The 23,803-nt window shown below is 44.0% G+C and overlaps 2 protein-coding genes across 4 annotated transcripts in view; one reads left to right on the top strand and one right to left on the bottom strand.

The window, feature by feature from the left end:
* Positions 1-20,953, bottom strand: LOC125688164 (endonuclease domain-containing 1 protein-like). Of its 2 annotated transcripts, none has more exons than XM_048933828.1 (3): positions 11,828-13,154; positions 9,690-10,010; positions 1-8,992 (listed from the first exon to the last, which is right to left on the bottom strand). In XM_048933828.1, exons 1-3 carry the CDS (start codon positions 12,086-12,088, stop codon positions 8,447-8,449), a joined length of 1,128 nt encoding a protein of 375 aa, XP_048789785.1. In that variant the 5' UTR covers positions 12,089-13,154; the 3' UTR covers positions 1-8,446. The 2 variants fall into 2 exon arrangements, with proteins under 2 accessions (XP_048789785.1, XP_048789786.1); XM_048933829.1 differs by lacking the exon at positions 11,828-13,154 and adding an exon at positions 13,194-20,953 and having other exon boundaries at positions 7,157-8,992.
* Positions 1-23,803, top strand: part of MKLN1 (muskelin 1) — a 679,793-nt gene that overhangs the window by 333,073 nt on the left and 322,917 nt on the right. The gene's annotated exons all lie outside the window — the stretch shown is intronic.

Here is a 23,803-nt window from a genome sequence, read left to right as displayed (position 1 = left end):
CCCCGGATTTTGGGTTGTCTGGTTCAGCTGTTAAATACTGGCAAAAGAAAAGGAGGAATCAGAGCTTCTGAAATCAAGAAGTGTGCATAAAACCACTTTGTCTCAGCCACTGTGGAACTGAGAGTGACAGTTCAAATAACGGGTGGAAAATGAATCCTGCGAGGAAATTAAGGTTAATTATGCAAATATGTTGGTTTCAGATAGATTGCGCAATCAGTCTTTTTCTATCTGGCTGATCTGTGGGAAGTCTGATGGAGCATCTGCCATCACCACCAAGTAATTCTTTGTCCTTCGTCCCCCTGATTTCTCAGACGTGCCACGACAACTTTGTACTGCAGGCTTATTTTAGTCTGGCCTCCTCCCTGCTTCTATTGCTACACTGAGATGTAACTTGTTCCTGTTCAGAGCCTCCTCCGCCAACGTAATCCAAAGTGTCCCTGTTTCACACTTGGAAGTTCTCCTTTTCTACTCTTTCTCTGCAAATGCTCATTCCAGTTTCTCCTTATGTTTTTTACTAATTACCAGTGGGCTCTGCCTCTCTGCTGAATGGGAATTTTTCTCTACAAGGCGGGAGGAATTATAGAATAGAGTCACAGAGTGATAGAATGGCTTGGGTTGGAAGGGACCTCAAAGATCGTCTAGATCTCACTACCCCCACCCAAGACATAGAAAATAACTTTGCGAAGCCACCAGCAATGTGTTTAGCAGTGCTTTCAGTCAGTATGTGATAGGATAAAGCCATAGGTAGTGTAGAAAATGCTTTGAAACTTGTTTTATTGAAGATGGTCTACTGTGGTGCAATCTGTGCTTGGACTGTTACGGGGCTTCTGAGAATATGATAGGTGAAAAATTTTCAAGAATAATCAGTATCTCCCTGACTCTGTGGTGGGACAGAGGGCTGAAATAACCAATACCAGATGAAGCAGTAACTGAGGTCCTAAGTGGTGTCTTTTGCAGAAATTACAGACTGATTGCTCAGCCTGCCCAGAGATCTCCCATCTCTAGAGACATTCAAGGTCAGTCTGGATGGGGATCTGAGTGACCCAATGTAGCTATAGGTGTCCGTTTGCTGCAGGGCAGTTGGACCAGATGACCTTTAAGAGTTCCTTCCAACCCGAATGATTCCATGATTCTATGACTCTAAGATTCTATAATTCTGTCACCTCTCCCAGTAAGCACAGACGAAACCATAGAAAACTCGACTCTTCCCTGTAGTAAAGTTTTTCCTACCCATGGTGATGACTTTCCAGGGAACTGTGGCACTGAGATTTAAGCTAGTGAAACCAACGCCATGCTACAGAACAACCAGTTTGCACTGGTGACTCCAAGACCAGCAGGACCAAATAAGCAGGAGGCCTGGACACTCAACATCCAATGTGAGAAGGTGGCACAAAATATCACAGCCTAATTCTTAGGACAGCAGGGTGACTTTTCATCTGCAGAGGACAGATGGAGGGAATGCACTCCATCACTGAGATGAGGGAAGAGTCCTGCCTGAAGCTGCCTCCCAGAAACACTTCTACAGTACAGCAATTATAGTACTCTGACATTACAACCTCATGTAAGTGACCAGGTGGACAAATGGACTGATCACCCAAGCACATTAGATGGTAGTACTGTCCCTACAGATCACACACCACTTTTTCTACAAAGAGATGCTGGAAGCCTGATTTCACCCAGGCCATGCTGTGCTATGCTATGCTATGTCATGCTATGCTATTCTATTCCATTCCGTTCCATCCCGTCTCATTCCATTCCATCCCATTCCATTCCAGTATTGCTCCAGAGCAGAGGAGGCACAAGATTAATTTGGCAGTTCCTTTTATACTTGCAGAGCATCAAAAAGCCTAGTGCAAAGGCATCTGAGGACAGATTAAAGCATGACTTCAGCATGTGCAGTATTTGATATATACCTACTTTATTGGGAATTTATGAGGTTTGAATAGACCTCTGCTTCTTCTTCATTCTGCCTGGTATGATAGAGTTCAACTGAGAAAATACAAACAAATATGAGACAAACAATGGGAAGGAACAAGTTCCTTAGAGGAACATATTTATCTCACCCTATTGCCTATATGTATATGTATGCCTATAGTTATTTATTTATGTCATATGTATCTACATACACATATACTGCACATATATACACATATGTATATGTAACTGTACATCTATATGTACGTAGTTGTACATATAGATATACACATGTGTGCCCATATGTAGACCAAATCCCTCAGTGTTTAAAGGCACTTGTTTCTCTTCACTGACTCTAAATGATGCCCAAATTGACCAGATTACCTGTAGATGCTTACATGTTATGTCAAGAACCAAACAGGATTAATCCCTTCTAATTCGGTGGGCATGACATGTTAGTTTGGTTTTCTATTTTGTAATAGAGTGCATGTCATTACTTCTATGAGTTGTATTCCTGTTGAGTTTTTCTCACTCCATAGCTTTGACATTTATACTTTCCATAGCTTTATTCCTGTTGGAACAGGACTGATTTGTAATATGTATCTTTATAAATACATGACAGTCTATTACACACTGCTATATTGTATGGGAGCAAACAGCAATCTGTATTTATGCAACAGATAATATCTTTTCAAACCTGCCAGCTGCTCTGAAGTGTGCAAGCAATGATACTGAGCTCTCCTGTTTCCTTTGTTTAATGCACATTAGTTACTGTTAACATAACTATGTTAAGCACTGCAATTAGGTGGGCATGACTTGTCCCACTCATGGCAGTTTACTGCAGAAAGCTAATATTTTACCTGCTTCTAGCACGTACATTTTTAGCCAGTTACACAGAAAATGAGTCATGTCACCCATTGCTCTGATGACTTATTCTACTTTCTCTAGCCAGGTTGCTTCATGGGCTCTCTCTCCATATTTTGTCTTTGTTTCTTGGCAATCAAGGGAGATATATTGCTGGCATGGTACCTGTAAGCCATACATACTGGAGAAATATTACAGAATTCAATTATCTTAGCTATTAATGTCTACAAAGGGTCAGAACTCAGGTGATGTCCAGCATGGGAGCTGCATATGTACTTCATCAGAAAGCCATAAGTCTCAGACAAGCTGTCCTTCACCTCCTGGTGGAGCTTGTTGGCCCTGTGGGGAAATGTTTGTATTGGAGGCTCGATCCTTCAGTGCGACACACAGAGGAAATCAATAGGGTGCAGCCTGGAAGCAAAATCCACCATTGAAGGAGGCTGTGGCCAAACCATCACTGTCTTGCTTTCTCCATAGCCTTTCTCCAATGCTTTCTCCATTTATTTCACATGAGGTGTGGTGTTTGATACTTTTATTTGGTAAACTTGATTTTCTCAGCATGGAATGATCAACAAACTGTAACAATAAATTATTCTGGGTGTTTGAATGCAGCTAGTCCTTCTTGTTATGTCTACCAACCACCACGATTCTCTGATTTTGTAATTCCGTGTGAGCTGAACTTTGAAAAATCCAAGATTTGTTTTCCATTACTCTGCTGGCAGCTGTGGAGCACATAATGAGGAGGAGGAATAATGTAGTGTGATAAAGGAAGGGAAGGAAGGATATTGCTAACTTTGCCAGAGGCTGCAGCATCAAGATCTCCTGGTTATTTGGCCATGGTTGCTCTCTTGTTTTGTCTTGTCTGTCTGTATTACTTTGAATGAGAAGTATGAAGAAATCGGGAACATGATATAAAGGTTTATTCTAGAGGTCTGTCTAAAGCTCACATCATGGGTGGACTGCTACACCTAACCTTTAAAATGCAGCAGGAAACTAAAAAGTTCTACACAGGAGGATCTCTGACAACACAGATAAGGTGAACAGTGAGTAGATTTGTACAGCCTAGAGGCAGTGAAGCTCCCCAACCCTCACACAGGAGTGAAAAAACATATACTTCTGTTTCGTATATATACTCAGGTGTCGGAAAACTTGGTTTTCCTGAAGTCTGTAGCAAAAAGTAATCTTGCACACTGCCATTGCATGTGCCTTCATGTAGATTATGATTTTACTAGATGATCTTAGAGGTCTTTTCCAACCATAATGATTCCATGATTCTATGTCTCAGTCTGAGTTTGTCCCATCACAGTGGAGAAAAGGGGAGTCCAGAGAGATTCAGCTATTAAATGCAGAAGTCCAACCAGGCTGAATGGTTTTCCAGACAGCATCAAAAAGATCCTCATCGACAATATGGGGTGCTCAGACAGGAGCTCAATGGAAACACCTACAGTGTGATCTGATTCCCTAAACAGAAAAATATGCCAGGGTCTGATACACTCAGTGTTGTCAGAGGCATCCACACAGGGATAGATGCCACAGCACAGGATCTATCAGAGGTTCTGCACTGACAGCTGGAAGCCAAGCAGCACAACTCAGCCCATCCTGCAGAATTACCCCCACATGTGGATGCCTACTTAAAGATGCCCAAGCAGTGAGCTGAGACCCAGACCCAGAAGTAACTGAGACTTTCAGAATATGTCATTCACCTCTCTAAAGGCACTGCTGAAAGCATCTGCTACCACCCAAAGACAAAATAATTTCTCAAGTTCAAATTCAAGCACGATTCTTTTGGCTGCAATGAGAAATGAAAACACAAGAGGTGGGGACGTCATGCACAGGTACCATTAGCAGCCAAAAATGGTCCATATCTCAGACAATTTAAAAGATGTAATCTGAGTGCAGGAAGGCAGTGAATAGTACAGGTCCGCCTCTCAGTCACACTCTTAACATTTCAGTTACCCACTCTTTTTACATTCATTTTTACTTCTATAGGAATAAATGTTTGTCAGGGCCAATATATGCTTGTCTAGGGACTATGAAAGCATATGAGCAAAGAACTCAGGACTCCAGCAACACCAGCTCCATCAGTCATTTCCAGGTCACTAATTCCCTATTTTCTCCATTGGTTTTTATGTAGAAGAAATTCAGGGAAGATATTTCCCAGATAGATTTTACTTTTAAAGCTGCAGCATTTTTATCCATGCTAAATATTATTCTGGAGAAGCTCCAATGATTTTGCCTCAACTATGGATAGGTCCATATGGGAGAAGGATGAAGTCTTTGGCTGCAGGGCAGAGTGGTACCACTACACAGAGCTCTACGAGCATTTCTGCATAAATGGTTTCACCCATTTGCAAGACCTGAAATTGAGTCTTCTATCTCGCCAACAGCCTACATCTTCCCTCACCTTCCTGACACCACTCCTTCAATCGCTTGGCTGCATACTTGAGTTGCAAACCAGCTGTGCAGTGCCCAAAAAAGTCCATCTGGGATGAGTGCTGCCAGAATAATGCTCAGAGCTTGGTGACCCTTGGAGATGCTCCTGAATAATGTCACTGTAGATGTCCCCAGAAAGCCTTCCACATCCTCAGGGAAGCAGGTCGCGGTGCTGCCACAAGCTGATGAGAATGTCACTTTCTTTTAGCATGTCTAGGGCAGGAGGAGGTATCAGAAACACCCTGCTTCAGCATTTCCAGGCTCAAACTTTCAGAATTTCCATTTAAAGGGGAATTTGGAAACTTCTGGGGTTTTGTTGTGATTCAGATTGAAACCACATTTTGAAATGACAAAATTTCCTGTGCACGGGTAGTCCTGTTTTCCAGCTCTCTTTGCTCAAAACCAAAGGTTTCTCTCTCTTTTTTTTTTATATTGTTTTTGTACTGTTGAAACTCCCCCAGTCCTTAAAAAAATATCTGTCCTAGTGCGGCAGATGAGGAAAACAGTAAAACTGAAAGTTGTTGTACTATCTGTTTCAGCTCTAGGACACAGTGCACAGTAAAATGAAAATAATTCTGTTTTCATTTCATGGATTGGAAACTTCATAAAGCAGTCTCAGTCCCAGTCCAGTGCTCCATGTATTCAGGAACCTGAAACAACTCCTGACAGTTTGAAATGTTAGGGCAGGAGACCTGAGTCCATATGGATCTACAAAGAAAGGGGGATATGAGTGGTGCCCCTAATTTTGTTCCCTAGAAATGTTCTCCTACCTTACTGAGCAAATACTGGTGCTATTTTTGCTCCCAGAATGGCTCTGGAGATGACAGGAGCAGATGTCCATGATGCCACTTGGGTGGGACCTGGCCGCATGTGCTCAGGTGCCCAGGTACCACTGGAGATAGCCTCGAGGTCCTGCCCCCATTGCTTCTATGCAGCCTTCAAAGAAGTGTGTCCTGGGTGAGTGATGAGATCTGGCAGGTTAATGAACCATGTGAAAGGGAAGGTGACACAGCTAATGGAACATTTCTGCAGTGAGCAATGGAGCATGTGGCAGAGATGCCAGAAGACTACGGACACAGGGTCAGCTCTGGAGTCACAACAGTCCAATAGCACTGGAGCTGAGCTGCTCAGGAGCTGAGAAATTCAGGGTCAAGCTGCTATCTTAGTAAGTGAGACAGATTGTATGTGCAGTTTGCACCATGATCATCTTGGTAGAGGACAGTTTATAGAAGAAGTAACCAAGCTGAGTGGAGCAGTTGACACGGTGGAAGGGAAGGATGCCGTTCAGAAGGACCTCAAAAGGTTGAATAGTGGGCTCGGGTGAACCTAATGAGGTTTAACATAGCAAAGTGCAAGGCTTTGCACTTGGGCCAGAGGAATCCCAGGTATCTACACAGACTGGAAGGAGCAGTCCCTGAGAGCAGCCCTGCAGAGAAGGACCTGGGGGTCCTGATGGATGAAAAACTGAACATGAGCCAGCAGTGTGCTCTTGCAGTTGGAAAGCAAATGGTATCCTGGGCTCCATCAGCAGAGGGGTGGCCAGCAGGGACAGGGAGGTGACTGTCCCCCTCTACTCTGCTCTTGTGAGGCCCCATCTGGAGTACTGCGTCCAGGTCTGGAGCCCCCAGTACAGGAAGGACAGGTGGTGGAGAGGGCCAGAGCAGAGCCACGAAGACCATCAGGGGACTGGAGCACCTCCCCTACAAAGACAGGCTGAGGGAGCGGGGCTTGTTCAGCCCGGAGAAAAGAAGGCTGCAGGGTGACCTCATTGTACCTAAAGGGAGCCTACAAACAGGAGGGGAACCATCTCTTGGAAAGGGTAGATAAGTGCAGGACAAGGGGAAATGGTTTGAAGTTGAGGGAGGGAAGATTTAGGTTGAATGTCAGGGGGAAGAGAGTGGAGAGGTGCTGGAACAGGCTGCCCAGAGAGGTGGTGGATGCCCCGTCCATCCCTGGAGGTGTTCAAGGCCAGACTGGATGGGGCCCTGGGCAGCCTGGTCTGGTATTAAACGTGGGGGTTGGTGGCCCTGTGTGAGGCAGGGAGGTTGGAGATTCCTGATCCTTGAGGTCCCTCCCAACCCTGGCCATTCTGTGATTCTGTGTTTCTGTGAAGTAGTGATAGTGTGATGATAGGTGTTATGGTATTTTCAGATTGGGTTTGGACAGCCTACCTCTGGCAAAGAAGCCTTACAAACTAAGGCATTACTAGAAGTGGAAATTTCAGTGGAAAGCAATTCTAGGATTTAACACTGGAGCAAATAATTTATATCATAAACAACTCAGGAACAAAATTATACAGCATATATTGAACTTTTATACCCACTGAATACATTTTACAACGGAAAAAAAAAATCAATCATATATAAATCTGCAGAAAAGGTTCAAAAGTAGGGCAGAGAATGAAGTTATCCCACTGCATTACAGAAATTTATCTTTAGTTGGTCAAAGTCTGCTGTATATCTGATCCCTAAGCCCAGCTGCTTGATACCTCTGCTCTTGCTCTCAAGGTACATGATCCAAAACCAAGCAAACAAAAATGTTCTAGTAAATTTACATAAGCATGGCCTTCATGTAAACTCAGGGTTAGGGAGTTTAGAGATTAGATGCAGGTTATCTCCTTCCTTATTTTACTTATTTACAGAGCTCAACAGAGCTGCGATGTTCTTCCCATGCTTACTAGCCTTCCTCCTTTCCACTTTCCTCTCTCTGTCTGCTCTTTGCCTTTGCCATTGGCTGTGTCAGGCAAGTCAGCCAGAGCAGGTTGTCCATTACAAGGTCCAGATGGATTTTGAGTATCTCCAAGGAGGAATCTGGATAATCCATGGATTATCTGAGCCAACCTTGCCTGGGAACTTTCCTGAGGAGGCAATGGGTAAATCAACAGCATGTTAACAGCAATGTTGAATGAAAGAGGGTAAGGAACCACAGTCTGTATGTGGGCATGGAGAAACAGGGAGGAACAAAAAGCAGTATGTCTCTAGTCTTAAGGACAAACTGATTCCTTACCCACAGACTGGTATCCAGACTGTCCCTCCAGAGCTTTCAGGGACTCATCCCAGAACCATCATTGCAAGGGTGGGCAGCAGAGTAGGAAAGCAAATGAGCCAGAGGCTCTACTGGCCTCTTCCTTTTATTTTCAAAGAAGAGGCTCTGAGTGCAACTGGAAAACCCCTAGAGAAGAAAGTAGGACAAATGCTGGTGGGTATGATAGGATACCTATGATGTGAAACAGGGCTTATTCCCTAGGACAGTCACTATCAAACAGATAAACCTGATCCCTCCCATAAAGGTGGGTCAACACCTCCTCCAGCTCCCCCAGCGTGAGGAGCTGTACCTCATTCTTGTCATTCTCAGCAATGACCCCCCAAGCCTCCCTGTGGCTTTCGTCCACCTCACAGCAAGCGCTCGACCAGATGTGGCTGGGCTTATTCACTCTGCCCTTGGCAATATAGTTGTTCCCAGGCACAGCACCCACCACGACGTAGGTTGTGTTACACCCCACCGTCCTCCTCATCATGGTTTGCTGCTCATAGTTGTTCCAGGCACCACCGTTGAGTTTCTCATCCTGGGCCACGATGTTGGTGAGGCTGAAGGTTGCCGTCCTGCTGCTGGAGTCAGAGTGATGTCCACTGGGGTTCAAATGGCCACGGTTCAAACCCGTCAGGTTCTTGTAATCCTGGAGGATAGCTTGGCTCTTGCCAATCTGCTCTGAAGTGACGTTGTAATATTTTGTGAGTGTCCATTCTCTTTCCATTGTTTTGGGATAACTCAGGCCCATCAGCTTGACAGGTAAAGAAGAAAAGGTGTTAGCACTGGGGATGGGAGTAGTGGAGCAGGTTTTCTGGAGCAAAAGTCTTTGAGTGCCGAGCACTCATTTTCTGCCATTTCAATGCAATGAAAACATGCTTATCACAGAGAAATCATAAAGCTGTCCCTCCTTGACAAGAGATTAAAATAAAACAAAGCTCAAAATATGACACCACTTCATTTGGCTTGTGACCTTCGAGACCCAGTCTGCAGCAGGAATGTGGATGGATACATGAGCTATGGATAAATTTTCAATTCTCCCAGGTCTGAGAGGTGACTTTGGAGAGACACAAGTGTGACACATCTGGTTCCCTTTCCTTTCATCTCCACATCCCACACCTGCCCAAGGCTCTCCTCAGTTCCTGCTGCCCCTGTTAATCACATCCAACCTTCATCACCACCTACATCTCATCACACTGTCACCAGTCCTGCTCATTGCTCCATTCAGACCCACTTCCACAAACAGCTCTCTGTATGTTTTTCATGCCTCTTTTAGTTTAATCTGTCAACACTCTATTGTTTTACAGGCTTGGGGAAAACAAGAGCACAGGCATTCCCTTTCAAGCTTAGGTCACTTAGGGAGTCCTTACAGGTGGATAGAATGGGAAGAGGATGAAGAGAAGAGCCACGGAGCCCACAGAAGTCCCAGAGGAGATGAGGAGAACGCTCACCTGGGGTTCCACCAGCCAGGTTTTGGGTCTTGTGCCAGATCCAGGTTGGTACAGGTAAGCAGAATACACGGGAATACGCCTGCTCCTGTCATACAAGGTGGCAAAATAATACTGATTCTTGTAACGCTGACAGATCCAGGCTGGGCTCTCTGGTTCCAGGGCTTCATTTGGGGGGGTTTCCCGGAAGAAAAACTGAGGGCATGAACTTTCAAAGAATGTCACCACCTCACCACGTCCCAGCCAGAGGCAGCTCAGTGAGATCTGCAGCAGCAGCAGCAGCAGCATCGCAGGGAGGACTTTGAGGGATGAGCTCTTGCTTACCTGGAGAGAAAATGCAGACAGACAACAAACTCAGAGAAAGCTCATCAAATCTAGACTCATTTTTGTTCACGGCTGATAGAGAAGGAGACTTTGAAAGGTCAAGGAAGAACAATTCATCTCTTATTGGATACTGAAAAAACAACAGCAGAATAAGGCTGAACTCTAAAATGGGTTTTGGAATCATAAAATCACAGAATCATTAAGGTTGGAAATGACCACTAAGCTCATCCAGTCCAACCATCAACCCATCCCCACTATGCCCACTAACCATGGCCCTCAGTGCTCCAACTGCCCTCAGCTGGATTCACATTCTGTTCCAACAGCTTGGATGCTGAGTTCAGCATTAGTCTTGTGAGGGATTTAGAGGGAAAATCGCAGTGGTGCTAAGCTCACCACATGTTCCTTGCCTCATTGAAGATCACACAGAAATGCACTTTTCTCTAACTTATCTGTGCTCACAGCAGAATTTAAATCAGACACATGATCCCAAATGGTCCACCTTGGAGTTCTGGCACTCAGACAGCTGTCACTGGGCAATGTGTGCTCTTCTTGCATTTTCAGGGTGTCCAACCCAAAATCACAAACTTACAGAGACACATGGACGAGGAGAAGGGATTGAGCAGATGGCAGCAGCAAGCACAAGGCATGATTCCTCTATTTAGCTGCTATAGCAGTACAGATAGTCATGGAATCATATAATCATTAAGAGTGGAAAAGACCTCTAAGATCATCTAGTCTTACCAATCACCTACCACCAGTACTGCCCACTCAACCACGGCCCTAAGTACCACATCTCCACATTTCTTGAGCACCTCCAGGCACGCTGACTCCACCACCTCCCTGGGCAGACTGTGCCAAAGCCCAACCACTCTTCTGGAGAAAAATATTGATGTGCTGATATATACTGATATATAATGCTACAGCTCTTCCTATGATTGTACAGAATTTCTACATGTTTCTAAATGTTTCAGAATTTCAGATCCATGTTTTCAGCTGTGCATGTTCTTATTCCTGTACAGTGAAAAGAGCGGACACGAGATTTTCTATTTCTGGTCCAGAAATAGATTGTATTTCATCCTTCTCAGGTGTTGACATGATTGTCAGCAGTCAGCAAGATCTTTCTGTTGGAGAAAACTGTTCCTAATTTCATTGTGGTGCAGGATGCTTTATCTTCTTTCAGCTGCACTGCAGGCTTTGGGATAGCAGTGATATTTCCATTTTCATTGCTAGATGTTCAAATGAGTGATTTTCAAATAATTAGCATATGAAATCAGGCTGGTAGGAAAAGCAGCTGGAGGGATTCACAGGAGAGGAAGGCATTATGGCCTCTAAAACACAAACCCCACATTTGTCTGGGGAGGTGTCTGAGCTGAGGACTGCTCTTGGCTTGGAAAATCTCCTTGCACACTGCTCTTTTGTATTCTTTTCTCTGACCCTCATGTATTGATTCCCATTGCATTTGGAATACTGAGACAGAGATATCCTTTATATGACACAAGACATAAAACCATAGAATCAGAGAATCACAGAATAGCTTGGGTTGGAAGGGTCCTTAAAAATCATCCAGTTCCACTCCCACTGCTGTGGGCAGTTACCCCACAGGCCCTTTATCAGGCCCTTTATCTTTTTAGTGTTGGATCAGGAACAGGATGAGAAGCAAGCTGAAAACTGAGGAGAGAAAACCACAAGAGGTGGTTCTGTCATGCCCTGGAGGGCTGAACCTCCTCAAGCAGAAAAGTTCCTTTTTTTGCACCACCCCCTCCACAAACTTACTACATACACATAATTTCATTTCAGATATGCAAAAACCAACCTACCGTGTGAAAGAGAAGCACACAAATAGGTTTATTCACGTGGTGCTGCTTGCAGCCCCAAAACTGTAGAGGATTTTCAAATGCCCCTGCTACAATCTGAAGTTGTGACTGTGGGTGATTTATATATAGTCTCCAGGCAGGGAAAGTTGGCCATAATACGTTTTTATTGGATTTCTCAACCAGGAGTTCAAGCTGGATCGTCAAGGGGTGGAGCCAGGATGTGTGTTGAAAATGGGTTTTTCCAGAGGTGCTTTGCAAGGTCATGGGTAGAGAAAGCTCCCTCCTTTATTCAAGAGTTTGGTGTGAATTTTCCAGGTGATTTGCCAGCTGAAACTCACAGGTTCATTATGCAAGGTGTTTTATGGCATTTCTGATTAACCTTGAACCGAGTCTCTGCTATGGCTGTAAGCCAAATTCTATTCATGGGGCAAAATAGTATCTTGAATATACCTTATCCTGAAGTTGCATACAAAATAGGGTACAAACTCCAAGTCTACTCCCAGCTGCTTGGTACAGACTGTGATTGGCCGGCAGTGATGCAAAGATCAATGATTTGCCAGAGAAGGCATCAAGGAGTACCTGTCTGCTTCAGCCACCCAAAACCTTCAGTGCATCTCATACAACCCTGGTCCACATCACTGAGATAATGCTAATGTTATGCTGCAGTCTCAATGGATATGAGTGGCTTGGCTGAAGGGATGCACCTTGTTCAACCCAGTTTGTGCTGTTTTTATTCCAGAGCACAAAATACCCTTGGAGCTTGTGACAATTCATAAGAAGCAGGTGACAACCCCCTGTTTGGGAACAAATTAATAACAATAATAAATGATACAGTGATGATGATAATATGATGGTGGTCATCATCACGTTGAATAATTAAAAAGGCAAATGGAACATGTTTTCCTACAGTTCAACATCTCAGTTCACCTTTAGTCATTTATCAGTGCCCAAGGCTTCTTCTCGCAAGCAGTTTCCCCAAAGTATCTCAGATCAGGTCCAACATTTTGGTGACAAGTTCCCAGCTTCCTCCAGTCTCTGCTGCCTCTAAGTACCTCTCCCACGTTCTCCAGATTTTTACTTCTGTATGCTTACACTTCTTTTCCAAGTCATTCCTTCTCCCCTTACCCTGTAATACAAAATGCTAAAGCTCTGAAAAGTATGTGCACACATAAAATCTAGTTTTCTCCTACGGGGATGGTTAGATCTCAGTAATTGCAGCATACCTTTTGCCTCCTGTATTTATTCCAAAGATCAAGGAAATGCTTTGAAATCATAGAATCATTAAGGTTGGAAAGACCACTAAGATCATCTAGTCCAACCATTAACCCATCAAATATGGGAGTCAATGGAGAAAGGAGCAAGGACTTACCTTGAAGCTGTGTCTCAGAAGCAGCAGCTGAACTGTCAGTTCCTTTTTCCCCCTTGAGAAATGGACATATGTTCACAGCCCTGCTGCAATACACACCTGCACCAATATAAATCTGCACCTTTTAATAACAAACAAAAAATTACACAAAGAAGAGAGACTTATGTTGTTGTTATCCTGGGGATATTTGCTCACATCTTCCTAGAAACAGGGGGCAACAATTGCTATTTGCTGTTTCCTCAGAATTTCTCCCAGGTTTACTAGAGAGCACCACGTGTCAGAAACAGATCGGCATTAGATAGCTGAGCCTGCTGATTTCTCTTTCTACTTCCTCATTTCCCATGGGGTGCACGGAGTTTCTATTCCCAGCAGACAGCCTCGGTGGCATTAGGCAGTACATCCTGTCTCTGAGTACACACAGATGTTCATGGGCTGCTCTTCTACAGCCTCTCAAAATACAGTTGATGGAGTCAGAGTACGCATTTTCCTTCACATAACTGTAATGGTTTTATAGCACGTTAATGACATTCTATATGTATTTTATTTATTTCTATTTTCTAGATATAGGATGACCATTTTCAAATTGTATCTCACTGGACAGGTCCTCTCCTATGCCTGCACCAATACATGAACTATGGGCACTTTCTTTTTCTATGTGGTGCTTATCAACTCCAAAGCCCACGCTCATGAAATCCAGATTGGTATCCAGATTGCCCCTTCCAGGGAATGAGCACACAGAGGGTTGCAAACCTCTCTGTCTGCTGCTTTACAAACCACTGATGAGCCCATGTCCAAACAGCATCCCAGTGTGCATACAGGAGGCTTGGTGGAGACAGGGTTTCTTCCATTAGCAGTGGATAAAAGGTTTGGAGAGAACACTCTCACCTGATTTCCAAGGGAATGAAAAGAGTTCACTCCTATGGTCTCCTGAAGGAAAGCTGTAGGAGAGCTGCTGTTTTCCCACATCACAAGTGAGTTGAAAATGGCATTAAAAATTGTTAACGATGATGATAACCAATAACCACCTGTTGTAACTATGATGTGTCAGAGTTTGAGACCTGGACCAGAAACATACTAAACAAAAGTCAGGGAGTCTAATGCTGTGTTAAAGCTCCTGGAAGTGCATCTTTACAGGATCACAGAATGGCTGAGGCTGTAAAGAACCTCTGGGTCCACTTGGTCAGCCTCAGGTAGGGCATTGAGAGCAGCGTGCAGCCTTGAGATATTGGAGCAAAGGGATTCTGGGACTCAAGTTGAGAACAGCATTTAATGGACATTTCTGAATAAGAATAGCAAGATGCTGAGCTTGGTGTCCCAGCAGTACTCACTGGGCTTCTGCTTTTAACATGGTGAAGTGAGAGGCTGTTATTAGTGTTTTGCTGCTCACAAGAGGTCACCGCACACAGAGAAACAAAGAACTAAACTGTGTTGGTTCTTTTTTTTCTGTTTGGTTTTGTTTTTCTTCAAAAAGGACTTATAACATCCACAGCTAAACAGGAAGTAAGCAAAGCAGATATCAGCTAGGTACTGAGTACAACCAGGACCCAGGTGTGATATCAAAAATGCTGTGCAAACATAGCTGAAGTTATCAAAATCCTGATGGTGAAATCCCGCCAGAGCAATTAGCAGCAAGTCTTGCATGACAAAAAGTTTTCCCACGTAGTTGGAATCAACAAAAGCTAATAAAGATCACCTTTAGGGGCAGACCAATGTAAAATTCTTATGTGGGCAATCTACACTTGTCAGAGAAGGAAAGTGAGTCCAGCTTAGCCATGAATGAGTGATCTGTGGGAATGAAACTGGACCCTTCCATAGGATGGAAGTGTGGCCTTGCCCATAGTTTTAATTAATCTGAAAAAAACCCTGCAGAATATATACATAAAGAAATAAAATGTCCTGTGCCTAAAATATAGGCAACAGTCAAGGACTGTTGAGTCCTTGAGAACAACTTATGAACCCCATGCTCAACTCCCAAAGACTGTTAGGTCATGCTTTTTCATTTTATTGATGTTTATAAAAATTGTGCTCTCCTGCTTCATTGCTGGCACCATTCTGTCTTTCAAGTCAGTGTAAGCAAAGGCTGCACAATGAAGGAGCTGTGCATTTTCTGGATGGAGTGGAGCTGTGAGTAATGTTGAACATCCCTCTACTGCAAGCCAGCTCCTATGTGGTCTGCCCTGCAAGACAAACCTTCATTTCTTCAGTGCTAGAGCTCAGAGATGGAAGAATCTTACTGAATCCTCCAGTCTTCTCTGAGTCACATGGGAGTTCAGATGTTTGTAGATTACATACTTCCAATAATCCCGCATCGTAGTCGAAAAGAAACAGGAAGGAGTGTTCAAGTCCAACCCTGTCATCTCCATTAGAATTTCCTCCTGACATTTACCTCCTTTCCCTTTCTAGCAGATATTAGACTGCTGCTGTAGCAGCCCAAATGAGGAGAGATATGCCTCTTGTGGCTGCAGGGCAGGAAGGAGAGGATTTGGAATCAGCAGAGTCAGAGGAGGGTACTATTTCCACTGCTGAAGAAGAAATGCCACCAAAGTCTTTTTTCACTTTTCTATCTCCATGAAAGAGGCAAACGAAGAGCCACAGAGCTGCAGTGTAGATCTTAAGGAAGGAATAAATCACAGCAGCAGAAGCCAATGGGCACAAGAAAACAAAATGCAAGGGAGATGGATTGATGACTGGACTAGAGGATCTTAGTGGTCATTTCCAACCTTAATGATTCTATGATTCTATAAAGCATGGTTCACATACATGATACAGGCTGTTCTGGACTGTTCTCCTTAAAGAGCAGCAAAGAAGAGGGTCTCAGGTGAGGGTCCTCAAAGGTTTGAGGTGCCCAGAGGAGACAGTTGGGCTTCTCTTCAACAGCATCCCAAAAGTCTCTCAAAGCAGCTCTGTAGTGCAACCTCCACTAAGGAGCATAGCTCATGCAAATAACACAACTCTTGTCCAGGGCCGTGGAAGAAGTGCCATGTTTATGGAGAAAAGTGGGCAGAGAGGTAAGGATGCAAGAGATATGAGGTTGCCTAATTCAGCACCAGAACAAGTGCCATATTTATAAACTACTGACTTAATAAACTATTGACCTATTTTCCTAGGGCTGTTCCTGCATTTTGAAGATAAACATGTCCCTGTAAGGATCAAGCAGTACTTTTAATGTATTACAGTTTAGCAGGAAAACCTTGGGCTTTTTGGGCACATTGGGCTACCCAGACTTGGATTACTTGAAGTAACTTTAGGTGTACAAACTCAGCCAGACTGTGTGCCATGGTCTGTGTGCATGCACAGCAGGTACAGCTCAGTGGCAGTGGGGTCTCATCTCAGTCACCAATCACTTTGCTACATACTCATTAGCAGAGAGCTGGTAGATTTGCCTGTGGTTACTTTCACTCTTTCAGTTTTTTTCAGCTTTGGAGACCAAAAATCGATCAGTTGTTTTCATTTTCTGATTCCTGAGCAGCAGCACGGGTTCTGCAGGGGACAGCTAAGCAAGCAGTCACCAAATTCCCAAGCTACAGATGCTCACCAGTTGGGTGCTGCTGGATAAAGAGATGGAAACAAGAAAGAAGCAGGCTCTTTGCCTGGGAGCAGAGGTAAAACACAGACTTCAAAAGTGATGCTGCAATATTGATGTAGAAGGAAAACAAGAATGCTCCTATCTATTTAATGGCACGTAGAAACGTTAAAATAATATTACACAAAACAGTAAAAGATATTAATCTTCAAAATATTTCCATATGAGAGATCTATCCTAACATGAAAACTAGCAGAGAACAGCTATGTCTTAATACCTTTTGCAGACGAGAAGTGATTGCTGAAGCAATCTCAGCTACGTCAGACCTATGGGATTCCCCACGGAAAAAAACTGGTTTGCTTGAAGTTCAAGAAACTCAGCTCTATGACTCAGGGTGAGGAAGGCTGTCCCCCTGTTGATTTCATGGTTCTGCATTAAGAAAGGCAAACAATGAATGGATGGGGAAATCCTGCCAGTGACCACAACACATTGGAGTCAGCAGGCTTGGGGCCCTGCTTCCTCCCGCTGTCTCCTTGCATGGCCCAGGTCATAAGAAACAGCACAAGAGAAGAGTAGACTGATCTGGGATCTATCATCTTCTGGGCCTCAGGAAACTCCTTTCTTCCATCTCTCCATATTGTTTCTCCCTCAAAGGGCTTGCCTCATTCAGTCTCCCAGCACAGCGGCTTCACTCTGCCCAAAATAATTAATCACAGCCTTCACTACAGCCTGTTGAGGTGATTAAAATTCAACAGCTGTCAAGTTTATCAAGCTTCAGGGAGCAAATGCCCTCACTTCCCTTCCAGCTAGGAGACTGTTCTGTTCCCCACTCCAGGCTTTGTTCACCTTTATGGGCAGCAGGTCACTCACCTCCAGCAAGGCATGAGCTCATCCAGGGAAAAGCTGTGCTCTGGTTTCGTGAACAGGTTTGTCCTTATAGAAACTAAATCACGCTGTGGTTTCATACAGATGTATTTTTAAGAGGCTGAAATGATCTTTTACTTACTAGAGTTTAATTAAATATACAATATTTAATTAAATAAACAAATGTGCGAAGGAACTTCTTTACAGTGAGGTGACGGAGCACTGGAACAGGCTGCCCAGGGAGGTGGTGGAGTCTCCTTCTCTGGAGATGCTCAAGACCTGCCTGGATGCCTACCTGTGTGACCTGCTGTAGGGAACCTGCTTTGGCAGGGGGTTGGACTCGATGATCTCTGGAGGTCCCTTCCAACCCCTACAATTCTGTGATTCTGTGAAATACTTAATACAGTCTGTTTATTAAACCTTTGAGTCGTCCTTCTGGAAGACACTATATTTTAAAGCCCAGATTTTAACATGTAGGTGGACTCCCAAGTCCTGTTGCCATGCAGCTGGATTGAAGCTGCTCTGAGACATGCCACAAAGAGCCCTGGGGCACACCTCTCAGGAGAGGCTGAGGGATTCAGCCTTGAAGGTGAAAGGTGGAAGAGGGAGCAGGTGAGGAAGGGGATGCTGATGGGCAGCCCAGCAGCTGCCTATAGCTACTTGAAAAGGCAGCTGCAAAGTTAATGATGTCGAACTCCTTGTGGTAGAGCCAGACACTGTTACAAGGGGCAGCTGCTCGGTGCAGGCTGAACAACAGGATAGAAAAAATTGCCTCTAGGAAGGTACTACAGCACTGGAACAGGTTGATGGGAAGTGATTAATGATGAAATGCAGAGGTGACTCAAGGCTCAGCTGGATGAAACCATGCTAAGCAGCCTAGAGCTGACAGTATTCAAGCACAAGTTGAATTAGAGACCTCCAGCTAATGTGTCCAACTAATATCTCTGTGATCCTGTGGTAGGCAGAGCTATCATTTGCTCCTACCCTTCCCCATCCTGACAAACGCATCTGGAAAATTATAGCAACGCAATACATGGCCAAAATTCCCTCATCTTGTATCTTCAGGGCTTTCTACAGCCCAAATGCCATAAATACATAACTAAATAGACACCACATACCTCAAAGAGCCAAGAGGAGGGCACATTTCCAGATACAGTGTTGAGAGTCCCCTAGGGGACAGATGAGGCTCCATCAGCTCATTTCCTCCCATGAGAGAATGATGATACCCCACAATCACTGCAGCCACTTGGTTCCTCTGGTAATCCTGCAAAATCACCTCTCCATGAGAACTGTGCTTCCGTCTCCTGGGAGCCCCAGGTTTGTCCTCTGTGCCATACACAAACTGTGTTACTGCTTATTAATTATGCCGAGGATAATTAGCAGTTGCGTCAACAAGATTTCCAGTTTGGTGGCTGGCTCACTCCGTATGGAAATTAGATTGTTGGTTGTGTGTGGAAATACGTCAGATCAAGCTCCAGTTCATTACTAATTAGAAACAGCAGTCCCTTGCTCAGGAGTTGTGCCTTGGGTTGTCCCTGCTGGACTTGGGATGCTCCATGGATGTGGCACAGCAAGAAGAGCCAGCTGTCCACAGTGGTCCTGATCTTCACTTCACCTCTGAAGATGTCAGCTCTCATTGCTCATTGCTCTCTGCCTCGAGGCACAAAGGATGTGATAATGCTGTGTGGTATGAGGGTGGCAGATCCTGCCACAGCGCCAGCATCATCTTCTGTTAAGAGATGGGAGCAGTGATCTGAAAAAAAGTCCTTGGAGATGCTGAAGCTGCCAAGTGAGATCTTGTTTCTGATCTTAATTATGTGTTCTGTCATTTTACATTTTTGTGACTTTCTTGCCATTACTCAAAATCCAGACTTTTAAATAAACAGATCATTCATAAATCTTGCTCAATGCTCACATCCATTGATTCCTATGTAACACTTAACTTACGGGAAGCTAATAAAACCAGTGGGCATTAAGTGCTAAAATGCAATTAGGAGGTTGGTTTCAGAACTTCATTCAGTGCACTTATCAACTTTAAGATAGGATCTATGTTTAACAGAGAATGAGCAAACAGCCTGCTATTCCACTGTGGGGCATGATGGTTTAGTTACAGCACACACAGAGCATGAGCTCGCTTAAGGTAGGTACCTGTGGTAGGAGGTCAGAGTAAGACTCCTTCATTTTGACTGCCTCTGACATAAGTTGTTGATGTTTTCCAGTTGCAATTCCTGGTTTGTGACTACAACATAGTTTGTGACTACATTTCATGTCCACAAAATCTGTTCACTACTGGCTGTTGCTTAAAATTTGAGCCCAGAATATAACCTGAGGACCAGTGGGAAGACAGAGTTCAGACAGAGTTCAGGGAGGCTCAGTGCTGCATCACAACATGTGGATGAAGAAACTAGATAGAGCTCAATCCTCACCAGGAACATTCCTCAATTATACTTAATTCACAACAAACTGGCCCTCAATGCCAAGCTAAGAGAGGCAAACAATTGCAATAACCATCACAACAGCTCACCCTGACAAAATGGCACAGACTCCCAGATTTGTTTTCAGACCTCTGTTGATTGCTGGACAGAAACTGTCTGGCTGAAGAGCTAGTCTTCATCATTGCAAGTAGAGTCAATAAAAGATTAATGCATGTTTCCTGAGCACAGCTCATAGCATCACAGAATCTTTTGAGTTGGAAGGGACCTTTAAAGGTCATCTAGCCCAACTCCCCTGCAATGGTGAATGTGGATACCCACAGCTCAGAGTGCTTAGAGCCCCATCCAGTCTGACCTTGGATATCTCCAGCTCATACCAGGCAGGTGGAATTGTACTGTGAAAATGCTTATTTGTCTCTGATGGCTACAAGGAAAAGCATGACAAGCTCTAATTTACACCTCTAAGGTTACATGAGATGAACCTCATCTTTATATATGTGACACCTATTTTTTATTACTTACCTAGCCAAAGTATAATAAAATATACAAAAGTTACCCTTTGCCAAAGTTGCTTCCTTATGGACAGACCTCAATGCAAACAGCCCCTCCTCATTAATTCTTATGACATTGGCATGCCAACACAACAGGAATTGCACAGGAACCAGGAAACAGGAAAGTCCTGGAGTGTTGCAAACTTTCCTCTAGGAGAACAGCATCTTTCCTGTGTCATCAGTAACAAGGATGTGACTTGAGAACAAAACAGGAAAATAATCTGTGTGGCAAAGAGGGAAGGATGCATGTTGTGCCACTTCAGGTTGAATATTAGGAAAAATTTAGTCTCAGAAAGAGTGGTCAAGCACTGGAACAGGCTGCCCAGGGAGGTGGAGGATTTGTCATCCCTGGAAGAGTTCAAGAAATGTGGAGATGTGGCTCTGAGGGATGTGTTTAGTGGGCATGGTGGGGTGGGTTGATGGTTGGACTACATGATCTTAGCGGTCTTTCCAACCTTAATGGTTTGTGATCCTATGCTGTTCAGTCTTCATTTTCCTAGATCTAACTGATGTGGTTTGAGAAGCCTGTAGAGATTTATTTTTCTTAGCTCTTGGCATGGTTGGCTGAGTTTAGAGTAGTGCTCTGCAGGTTACTCAAGTCCAAAATTGTTGTTAGCACCGGAAATCACCCAGCATGCAGGCGTGTTCATGATTGTCTAGCTGTAGGCTGGATGCAGATTTGAGGAGCTTGGGAAGTGAAGTCAGGAGCTGTTTGTGCAAGTGACTCATGCTGCTGCGCTGAGTTAGGCCTGCTGTTAGGCCACAAACATAGTGACTCAAGAGCCAGCTAATGCTCATGGCTGACTTTGTCCTTGTGATGCAGCCTTGCCTTGTAACACTCCCCTTTCAAACCAAATACATGGCCTCAGAGGGCTGAGCAGATCCCAAGATGATGCTCCCTTTTTGTCCAGGATATCTGCTTGAGGTACCACCTCTCTGGATGTGGTCTTTACCAAAAGGATGCATAAGAAAATCCTGTGTTTCGACTCCATGGATGCAGAATTCAATGTTTATTTTCGTTTTATGCATGCACAGAACAAGTTTACTATAAATACAAACCTGTGTCCATAATAGGCAAGTGGGGAAATTTGAAATGGGTATTTCCAAGAGTATGTCAACAAGATATGGTGAGTCACAAACTGCGGTAAGACAAACTCAGCATTTCCTTTGTTTTGTGGGTTTCTGCATTGACACAGCCTTGAAAGTGTTACACATGGGCAGCACCCATCTTTGCAAGAAGGAGAGAGGAATGGGAACACCAAAGGTTGACAGGTCTGCAGGTCTAACTTGACCAGGGTGAGAAAATGAGCCAGAACAGCAGGTAAATTCCTCAGTGGTAGATGAAGATTTTCCTCAAACATGAGCCCAGCAGGAAAATACATAAACCTGCAGGCAGCCAGACCAGACTTTACCTCACCTGGTTCTCTGATGCCTCTTCTGAGATGAAGCTGCTTCCTTAGAACACAAAATCCACAGCAAGGACTGAGTGCCAGGACCTGTATCTCAAATATGCCTGTATTGCAAATATGCCTGTAGGGCATATTTGCAAGGGCAGAGAATAGTTAATACAGCTGATTAAACTTTGGGTGGGAGAAGCCTGTGTCCGGACAGGCTACAATAGCATTTAACTTCCAGCCCACCAGACAGGTATAACAAGAGAATCTATGCTCCTGAAAAGCAGAAGTGTTTGCTGACACCAGAAAGGAAACCAGCTCAGCAAAACTGTGCTATGGAAGTTGCATCTAAAATCCAGACTGGCTGCCCGGAGGCAGATTTTATAATCTCATAATCACAGAATCATTAGGTTAGATTGGCCACTAAGATCATCCAGTCCAACCCATCCCTACCATGCCCATTAACCATGTCCCTCAGTGCCACAGCTGCCTTTTTCTTGAACACCTCCAGAGATGGTGACTTTACCATTTCCCTGGGTAGCCTGTTCCAACACTTCAACTTGAGGGTAATAAACTTGTGGATATTGTTCAGATATTTCTGCATCTTTAGCCTTGGGAGTTGAACCTTGTTGCCCTCTCTGGATCTCAGGGTCACCACAGTAGTAAAACATGGATTCACCAGCTGAGTATACAGTATTGCATCCAGGCAAAGGAAGAACAAATGCCACCACCAGCATCTGGGATTGATAAACCCTGTATCAGAAGGTTCCCAGCCTCACAGAAGAGTTATTGCAGGCAAAATGATGGGCTTGTTTGAATTGCACAATGTCAGCACTTGTAGATACTGTGAAGTCTGGTGATGCAAATGGCTTGGAGCATCTTGATCTAACACCGATGTCAGACTTGCTGTGAGTAGAATTTTGGACTGTCCAGAGCTCCATTTCAACCTCAGAGTTACCATGATAATCGTTTTTCTCCTTGCCTTGGTTTTGCAAGACATGAAGTTTAGTTTCAGTTATGGATGCTGACCCCACAGGAGCAATAAAAGAGGAGGCTGATGTTGAATTTACCAACTGCATCTCTTTTTTCCCCTCCTCTTTATATTCACTCGTTTATTCATCAATTCCATATCTGTTTGCAATGAAGTCTGTATTATAAAATTATGGCCACAGAGTGCTATACAGCTCCCAAATGAGGTGGGATGGAAGGAGTGAGCATGTCAAGTCCAATCTCAAATGGACTTGAGTAAGGACATCATGATAAAGCCTTACTGAGAACAAGACCAAAATACAGGAAAATGCAGGTGAATCTGGAACAATCAGAAAATACCTGCTTTAGAGCTCAGCTTTGACAGCTTGGTTTTTAAGACAGCTGCAGGACTAAATCACAGGAATCATCACAAAATGTACTGCCTGACGCTGGTTGGTTTTCTTGGTGGTAAGGTGGATTTCTGATAAATGCAGAGCTGTTACCATCAGCCCCCAAAGTGCATCCTGGGAGGTATGCCACAGGAAACACAATACTGAATGTGACTGTTCTTTCTGTACCATTTTTATACTGACTCCTAAATCTTCCCCACGGACACTGATGGATGCATTACTGGGAAAACATGTTGGGAGTAGTAGCACAAACTTGTCATCAAAATCCATGCATTCGTTTAAGGCAAACCTTTCAAAACATAATTTTACCAAGGATTAAAACAGGTAACACCCCTCTTTATTGTAACCTAGGGCAACAGCTCAGCCCAATTTATTCCATTACAGAGTTAATTTCTCCTGAACATCACTGGTGCCCTACAGCTATTTGGATATTATTTGTCAGTGCTTACAACATGAAGTCTTATGTTCAT

The sequence above is a fragment of the Lagopus muta genome, chromosome 1 (assembly GCF_023343835.1).
Source record: "Lagopus muta isolate bLagMut1 chromosome 1, bLagMut1 primary, whole genome shotgun sequence".
NCBI classification, from domain to species: domain Eukaryota; kingdom Metazoa; phylum Chordata; class Aves; order Galliformes; family Phasianidae; genus Lagopus; species Lagopus muta.
This window is presented reverse-complemented; position numbering and strand designations above follow the sequence as displayed.

Coding starts and splice junctions, on each gene's coding strand:
- LOC125688164 (XM_048933828.1), bottom strand. CDS start 12,088: ATGACCTTGCAAAGCACCTCTGGAAAAACCCATTTTCAACACACATCC. Junction 10,011..11,827: donor GTGTGCTTCTCTTTCACACG/GTAGGTTGGTTT, acceptor TTTTCTCTCCAG/GTAAGCAAGAGCTCATCCCT. Junction 8,993..9,689: donor CCTGGCTGGTGGAACCCCAG/GTGAGCGTTCTC, acceptor TTACCTGTCAAG/CTGATGGGCCTGAGTTATCC.